The sequence below is a fragment of the Herpailurus yagouaroundi genome, unplaced genomic scaffold (assembly GCF_014898765.1).
Source record: "Herpailurus yagouaroundi ecotype Mexico unplaced genomic scaffold, PumYag 198, whole genome shotgun sequence".
NCBI lineage: Eukaryota > Metazoa > Chordata > Mammalia > Carnivora > Felidae > Herpailurus > Herpailurus yagouaroundi.
The window spans coordinates 27144515-27153663 of record NW_024412429.1 but is presented as its reverse complement, the minus strand read 5'-3'; the positions used below and the strand labels follow the sequence as shown (position 1 = coordinate 27153663).

Below are 9149 nucleotides of genomic sequence, written 5' to 3'. Positions count from 1 at the left end.
AGGAAGGAAGGAAGGAAGGAAGGAAGGAAGGAAGGAAGGAAGGAAGGCTTCCTGTATATCCTCATACACCTCTAGCTTCTACCCCACGTCTGTTTCCTTTCATCTGCAAACAGCTTTCGAACACTATCTATACACCCTGTCTCTAATTCCTGGGCCATCGGATATCCCTCAAGTCACTCAAATCTGGTTTCCATCTCTACCAGTCCATGAAATTGGCTCATCCAAGTTACCGATGACCTCTAGACTGCCAAATCCAATGGCCATATTTCTGCCCACATCTTCCCAACTTCTCAGCCAACCAAACTCAACACAGTTAACTATTCTTTTCCTCAAATACTTGCACTGCTTGGCATCCATGGCACGGTCCAATATACATTCCCAATTTCCCTACAACCTCTCTCTGACTGTCCTTCTTAGCTTCCTTCCTAGCGGCCTTCCAGTTTACCCAACTTAGAAATGTACTGCATTCCTCAGGGTTCTTTGCATTTCTAGTCAGTCTTTTTTCTTTCCTCCCTGTCATCTCTTCCTTCTCTTCCTCCCTGATTTCATCTATGTTCTTGGCTTTTAAGTGTCATTGATAATCTTCAAATGGACATCTGCAAGCCAAATATGTTCAATCCCCTCTGGTAGAGGCACCCCTGACAATCTTGCAGCATTCTAAGAGCCTAGGACAACAACAAAAAAAAAAAACCCAAAAAACCCCCTCCTGAATTCACGACTACCTTTCCACCACACACCAAACCACCCGCCCCCCAAAACCCATTCCTCTCCCAACCGTAAGAATAGTGACTTCCCGCAACATCCCTGAGTTCTTCCTTCTCCCTCATGTTCCATATCCAATCCATTATCATGTCCTCCTATTTTTACCACCTCAAAGTATCTCCACTATGTCCACTCCTCTCCATCCACTGCCGCCGCACTACTGTTAAGCCACGGTCATCTCCCATCTGAGCTACTGCATATCCACTGGCCAATCTGTTTCTGTTTGCTCTTCGCTCTACACAGCGGGAGAAACTTGAAAAAACAATATAGCTAGGGGCGCCTGGGTGGCTCAGTCGGTTGGGTGTCCAACTTCAGCACAGGTCATGATCTCACCACTCGTGAGTTTGAGCCCCCCCGTCGGGCTCTGTGCTGACAGCTCGGAGCCTAGAGCCTGCTTCCGATTCTGTGACTCCCTCTCTCTCGGCCCCTCTCCCACTCCCACTCTGTCTCTTCTCTCAAAGATAAATAAACGTTAACAAAAAAAAAATTAAAAAAAACCCCCAACAATATAGATGATGCTACTCCCTTAACAGAAACTTCGCATATTTAAAATCCAAACCCCTTACCACTGGGTACAAGGCCCTGCAGTGTGTGGTCCCTGCCATGTTCTCCCCCTGCCCAAGGGCTCCAGCTTCTCATTTCCTCACACATTAAGCTCTTCAAACTTCAGGCCCTTCACATGCTTTCCCTCCACGTGAAACATCTCATTCTCGCTCCCTTATCTCCATCCATTTCTCCTCAGAGGAACCTTCCCCTACAACTAAGTAGGTCCCCAAGTCGGCAATGATTCTGTATTAACTATACACGGTTCTTTTCCTTTTTAACATTAGCATAATCCATGAAGGCAAGAAAAATTCCTGATTTTTTACCACTGTTATTATATATATATACCCTGAATATAAATAGTAGCCATTAAGAAGTATTCATGAAAACATACGAAACTGACTTAAGACAAACATTATGTTTGGCATTTCACAGGCCTGTCTGCTCGTCCTCAAAACTTTCTTAACATAGATGTCCATGGGATGAGCCTGACTAAATTGGAGGAAGGCTAGCAACCTCAAATTATATGCAAAATTTTGTGTGATTGTATTTTTTAGACAGATGTCGTGTAGGTGCACCAGAATTTCAAAGGAATCCACAACCCAAAAGAGGTAGGAGATACATGATCTTATAAATTCTGGCTTCATCATTTAAGAAGGTAGATTCAAATTCAACATAAAGTCAATTCTTGAAACAAAACGAAGAAAAGATACAGCATTTTTTTTTAAAGGCCAAAGTCCTATTTACCAAATTTCAATGAAACTTAGTGTATGGTATGAATTTAAAAAAAGATTTCTGAGCTGAACTTATTACACCCTGATTTTTATGTCACGCCTGTATATGCAACCGATCAGACGAGATTATTTTCTTTTAATGTTTATTTTTGACAGAGAGAGAAACAGAGTGCCAGTGGGGGAGGGGAAGAGAGAGAGAGAGGGAGACACAGAATCCGAAGCAGGCTCCAGACTCTGAGCTGTCAGCAGAGCCCGATGGGGGGCTCAAACTCCTGAGCTGTGAGATCATGACCTGAGCTGAAGTCAGATGCCCAACCGACTGAGTCACCCAAGTGCCCCCGTAGATTCTTTTATAGAGGTAAAGGAGGGAAAAGATGAATGAAGATGCATCTATATCACAGGAAAGGCTACAGACAATGAAACCTATATGAGGCAAAAGGTGATAAATGCCAAGTTTTATCACCCATTTCAAATTCTCACTGGCCAAATATCTACGGACCTTACAAACCTTTCAGCAGTTCCCTCATGTATACAAAGTCCCTTCAGCATTCCAGGCTGAGATTCTCCTCATCAAATCTCCAAAACTTGTAAAAGAAATCAATTCTACTGTTAAAACAGTGGACAACTAATTTCAGGACTGTGCACTATGTTCTTAAGGGTGTGGCTGGACACAGTGGCCATTTCAACACTCTAACACGTTTCTTTGAAAAACCCAATCCAGGGGTGCTGAGTCAATTAAGCGTTGGGACTCTTGATTTCCGGCTCAGGTCATGATCTCACAGTTGGGAGGCAGAGCCTCCGGGACAGGGACAGGCTCCATGCTGAGGGTGGAGACTGCTTAAGATTCTCTCTTCTTCAGCCTCATGAGTGCCACCAGCTCATGCTCTCTCAAAATAAATAAACAAACATTTAAAAAAAAGAAAAGAAAAACCCAATCCAATCTCTTCAGGCTGTGAGAAAGAAACTCCAGACATTAAGTGATCTGTTCAAGGTCACAAGGCTGGCTACAGACAGGACTGGAACTTGCCTCCCATGTTTAGAGCTCCTTATACCGGCCTGTATGCTCTTCTACAGCTCCATCAAAATGCTTAGCATGAATTCCCAAAATACTAAGACACTAACTCTGAGCTATTCATTTAAAAGCAAAAAGAAAAGGCTAAAACTAGCAATGATATAGGAAAAACAAATTTAAAAAGCAAATAGGATACTACAGAAAACCATTAAGTGTCACTTCTGTCACAAACAGTATGCTTTTCAGCTGTATATAGGAAAGTGTCTGATTAAGGCAAGATTGTTTTTGTAGTTTGTTGTAACTGTTTCAATGATCCAGAAATTACAAATAAAAAAGAAATCACTGCTCCAGAACAACAAACCTGACATTTATTGTATTAAGTTTATAACTTTCAGTGAACAAATGAGGCTCTCTTTCCTTACTTTAATACTATCACTAATGAATAAATCTTATAATTGAACAAATTTCAAGAGAAAAGCAAAATGGTTTGTGTGTCACTGTTGTCATTTTCACCCATTAAATTAATGTGTTACTCAAATATTCTACCAAGATGTTGCTCAACACAAATGATCTAAGACATTTCTTCAGCTTCATTAATAGGGATACACTGGTTAGAACCTTCAATAAAAGAACCATTAGTACTAGAACCTTTTCTCAAACTATTACGCGCTGAAAATTTGTATGTAGTTTTAAAACATTTCCCAAAGTAGGGGCTCCAAGTAAAAGCTAAGAAAACATACTGATTAGTGTGGTAGCATACTTTCCCTCGTCTTTAAAAAATAAAATAAATTATTTCTAGATAAGGTGATCTTTAAGTCAATGAATTTTTTTTGCTCAGCAAAGAGCAAAACTCCTCATGGTTATATCCTATGAACCAAATTTTTCTCCACCCAGTCCTGTTCCTCTCTGTTGTTAAGCATAATTCTATAAAGCTGTAGCTCATTCACTTTGTCTACTGACAGTCTACAAAAACGAACCTTTCTTTAAAAAAAAAAAAAAGTTTATTTACTTATTTTGAGAGAGTGAGAGCTCCTGCGAGCAGGGGAGGGGCAGAGAGAGAGGGTGAGAGACTCCACAGCTGGCCCTGAGTTTTCAGCACAGAGCCCAACGAGGGGCTCAATCTCACAAACCATGAGATCATGACCTGAGCCAAAACGAAGGGTGGGACGCTCGACCAACCGAGTCACCCAGGCACCCCCCAAAACAAACCTTTCAACTCAGAACAGCACTGACTCTACCATTCCAAAACCAGGGTAATGAACATACTTTAAGATGTCTGCCAGCTGTAGTAATATAAAATTGTGTCTCTGTGTGCATAGGATACCAACTACAAGCATCTTCCTATTTCTCTTAAGTGGCTGTGTCTCAAGACATCATCATACATGAAACTATTGACCATGCAGAGAAGGAAATCCACACATAACTCAAAATCAAACAATCTTAAATCTCCACTCTTTAGGAGAACTATGGGCAAACCAATCACATGAACAGTGAAAGTAAGAAAGATCTGAAAGGTAACAAGGAATAACGGTAAAGGAGAGACGCTTTATTCACGAACAGATGATTTAACTTCTCTGCCTATCAGGTGCCTAGTTAATAAATAAAAAATAATACACTTTACAGGGTTGTTGTAAGCATCAAATGAGTTCTTACATGAAAATGATTTGCCCAGTAAAAGAAACATAATAGGCACTCAATAAATGCCAGCTCCTTCCCCCTTCAGTTCTCGGCCCTCTGTTCTTTGTTTTCTACACTCATTCTCCCAGATGACTCAGCCTTCTCATGGCTTTTATTAACAAATGCTGAAAACTACTACATCAATCAAAGCCCTGATGTGTACATGCATGCCCACAGTGTAAGAAGTTGCCTGCCCCCCACCCCCAAAATACTTAGGTGAGAAAAGCAGAGAAGACAACCCAAATATCTGAATTTCACCGTAAGAACAAGCACTCAGTGGGGACAAACATCCATAAGTTTCCAAATATCTCCTGAAGATTTCCATTGCCATCTCAAAATGCCAGAAGTCAAATTGCCAGTATCTTTTACCTAAAACCAGACTCTTCCTGCCCCCTTTTTAGGCGGTGAGTAGAATCCAACAAAGAATAATCCTTGCTCTACCCTTCCCTCATCTAAATATCACTAGGTAACCCAGGCCCATCAAATCTACCTTCATAATTTCTATGAAGTTCTAGCCTCCTTTGCTGTTCCACGGTTACCACCAGAGTCCAGGTGAGGATGTCTCGATCTCAGCACCACTGACTGGCATTTGGGGTTAGATAAATCTTTGTTGGGGGGCTGGCCTATGCACTGTAGGATGTTTAGTGGCATCGCTGGCCTCTGTCTGCTAGATGCCGGGAGAATTGCTCCTTCCTTACAAGTTAGGACAACCCAAAATGTCTCCGAACAGCGCCAAATGCCCCTGGGAGATAAAATCATCCTCCCCGGTGTCTCCCCCACTCCTGCATTTGAGCACCGTGGCCTCGCTCCTCACCATTCTCAACAGAGAATGTGTTCCCAAATTCATCTCCAGCTTCTTCCGTCTAACTCCTGCTGCACTGATCTAAAGGCCTTGTAAAGCATGGCTTTTATGAGTCATTTCTCTTACACTACAACTCCCTGTTACCTTCACAATTAGTTCAAAGCTCTCCACCCAGCCTTGATAATTTGGCCTCAATTAAACATTATCCAACAAAGCACCTCACATAGTGTCTAGCCAGCAGCCCTTCAGTAACAGACCTGTTCATCCAGATCTGTTTCCTATTGCACAGCTGTTACCCTGGTTGGAATGCCCATCACCCAGGATCCATTCCAGACCACTGCAAAGCCTCCTCCTCACCCCCCACCCAAGGTCAAAAACCATTAATGAGTCTCCACTGCTTACTGAAATATGAAATCTTCTGCCTTCTTTAGGGTCTTTCTCAGTATGGTCTCTTTCTAACTCTATGTTCCATTATCCCCCAAATATACTGCAGCTTCAGCAAACCTTAAATCTGCTAGTTCTTGAAAAGGCTCCTCCCCTTTCCAACTTCGGTCTTGTTTTTTTCTCTGTCTGAAAGTCTTATCCGACCCACTGCTCTCCCTCCATACTAATTTAATGTCCATCTCAAGTCAAGAAGGCTTTCCTGACCATAACCTCTTTTGCACCTCTCCTATGGCATTCACATGGGTGCTTCATGTTACACACGGGTATCCCTGTAATTTACAAGGTCCTTGAGAGCTTCTTACTCCTCTCCTGATGGCCTGCAACACCTAGTCCAGTTAAGTAACTCACTCAATATACAGGAGCTGACCCAAATGTATCCCACTTAGAAAGCAACAAAGGACTGTCTTCAGACAATCCCAAACTCTCTTAAAAGAACTGAATCCAATTCCCCTTTTAGCTCACATTTTACACTTTAGGCTGATTTTTAAGTAAACTGCCTTCAAGATATCCATAATACTATTTAGTATGTATTACTGTAAGAGTTCTGCTTCAGCAAGTTTCTGCAGCTTCCGACTTGTAACTGAATCCTGAATATTTATGGTATTTATGCCCTCTCTTTATACAAAAAAGGCAATAGAAATTTCTTTTTGAATATTAATAAACCTGAGAAAAACACAAAAATAACTTGGATTAAACATATTTCAAGCAAAGGGTAATGCTGATTTGTCTATCCTAAATACTACTAAATAATACATTAAAAGTCCTAAAGTCTTCATGCACTATTAAAAATATAAGTCAGTTTAGGGGCACCTGGGTGGCTCAGTCGGTTAAGCGTCCGACTTCAGCTCAGGTCATGATCTCACGGTTTCTGGGTTCGAACCCCACGAGCCTGCTTCAGATCCTGTGTCTGCCTCTCTCTCTCTCTGTCCCTCCCGTACTCACACTCTGTCTCTCTCGAAAATAAATAAAAACATTTTAAAAGTTAAAAAATATATATATAATTAAATATATATATAATTAAATATATATATACACACACACACACATATATATGTGTGTGTGTGTGTGTGTGTGTGTGTGTGTATATATATGTCAGTTTATTTCGGCTCCCCCTCCCCAAAAACATAAACTGAAACAGAACTTGGGAAGTTTCTCATTAATTTTAGTTCCTAAATGACTTGAAAGTATGTTTTGTTATTGCTACAAAAAAAGGAATATCATTAATGAGCACATTCTGGCTAAAAGTCTAACCCCAAAGCCATCGGAGGAAGTAGAGAACCCCACACTGCCACCACCATTCTTTTTAGCAAGGGTTGGCAAACTACAGGCCCTGTTTGGTATGCTCCTGAGCTAAGAATGGCTTTCACCTTCTTAAAGAGTAGCAAAAACAAAAACAAAGAAGAATGTTCGACCATAAGTAGCCAGCAAAGCCTAAAATATTTACGTTTTGTCCCTTTATGGCAGCATGGCTTTGAGACTCCCAGCTGTCGTTATCTAAGACACCCAACTTTTCCTCCTAAGGTTTTTTAAAAAGCATTATGACACACACAAAATTATGCAAAAGGACAGAACTTCAACTTGGTCATAGTTCATGCACAGGTTAACTTCGAAAACAGAGACCTTTATGGACATTTTTATGCCTCCAGAACTGTTGGAAGAAACCGGACTCTCATTCTTCAGATGAGCAACGCTTACACTTGAAGAGTGGAAGTGCCTGGCCCAAAGTCACACTGCCAGTTCACAATAAAATGGGGTCAAAGACCCAGGCCTCAAACCTCCTGATTCAGTGCCCTCTGGGGTATACTACATTACACCCATGCACACGGCTTTAGGTTTTGAAGAGGTGGGTAACCTGGCTTGGATCATCACAAAGATGAAAGCTTAAAAACTGCTCCTGATATGCTGTTTAGACAGACTCTTACCAGCAGCGATGAATCATTAAACAGAGTAACAATAATGTTCACCACATAAATTAGATAAGAACTTCTAGGAAACCTTCCATTTTAAAAACAGATGTGATAGAGAAAGCTTAAAATGTACTCTGCTTGCTCCTCTAGAGCTGCGGATCTGATTGAGGCAAACAGGCACGTCTGACTTCCAGCTGCTCAATACTTATCTCCCAACCCCAATCCCTAAGTTCCACTAAATGTTACCGAATGTGCATCAAAAAACTGTCCAGTTTACATCAGCCACACGTTCTATAATTACAAGTTCTTTCCATATCTACTTGCAAACTACTAGCTATAAATTCAAATTTTTGATCTCCCCAAGAATTCAGCTTCCTTAAGAAAAAGGATTCTTCGATTCCTACAAAACCCACTTTGTCTCGCCCGCTGGCTTATTCAAGAATTTAAAAAACATTTTACCTATACTGATAACTTTACTACTCTGCAGGATCCGGAGAGCTATGTTATATATCAGGATCTACGATTCAAAGAAAGGCATGGTAACAATCCGATACCCTTCAACTGAAGTTGCTCTTCCAGTTGTGAAAAATACAGATTTTGAGAGGCAGCCGAGAAATACTGGACTTAGGTTCTTGAGCGAGAATACACAGACCTCCGCCCCCCGCCCCCCACCGTATCTCTGCGTGACTTTTGTCCTCTAACAGCGACCCCTCCCCCTCGACCGCGCCGCGAGTCCGGGCCACCCGGGCACCTGCGGCCCCAGCCTGCAGCTGGGGAGTCCGGGGGCACAAGCCCACGGCCGGCGCTGCTGGAAACGGCGCCCACTCCCACCCCCTTGGCGGCGGGCGGCTGGAGGCCGGAGCCGCCGGGAAGCGACCGGTCGGCGGCCGGCAGAGCCCCGGACGCGACCAGAGGCGAGGGCGGCGGCGTTACCTGGAGGACCACGTCGTTGGGCAGCTGCGCGGCCCGGAATAGCTCCAGCACCCGCCCGTTGGCCGCCACCTTCTTGGTGCTCTCGATGTCGCAGTAGGAGAAGAGATCCGAGTAGTATTTCTGCTCCGCATCGCTCAGCGTCAAGCCTTCCATCTTCGCCTCCGGCTCACGGCCGCCCCGCCCCGCATGCAACACCCGGAGCCCGGCCCCACGACCCCGGGACGGCGGGGGCTGTGCGCGGCCCGGCTTCCTCCTCGCCCCGCGAAGCCGCGGGGAGCCCCAGCCCCGGCCTCACGCGCGCGGGGGGCGCCCGAGCAACAGGGCCGGGAGGTCGC

General features: G+C 43.5%; 1 protein-coding gene across 7 annotated transcripts in view; it reads right to left on the bottom strand.

Annotated features, from left to right (window-relative positions):
- The window catches only part of REPS1 (RALBP1 associated Eps domain containing 1), an 87901-nt gene extending 78758 nt beyond the window's left edge, over nucleotides 1–9143 (bottom strand). For 3 of the 7 annotated variants that reach the window (XM_040449046.1, XM_040449042.1, XM_040449045.1), the window contains exon 1: nucleotides 8815–9143. In XM_040449046.1, the coding sequence (XP_040304980.1) occupies nucleotides 8815–8967 (153 nt within the window). In that variant the 5' untranslated portion in view covers nucleotides 8968–9143. The remainder of the gene's footprint in view (nucleotides 1–8814) is intronic. The other 4 variants (XM_040449041.1, XM_040449043.1, XM_040449040.1 and 1 more) reach the window with 2 other exon arrangements.
- Between the last annotated feature and the right edge of the window lie 6 nt (nucleotides 9144–9149).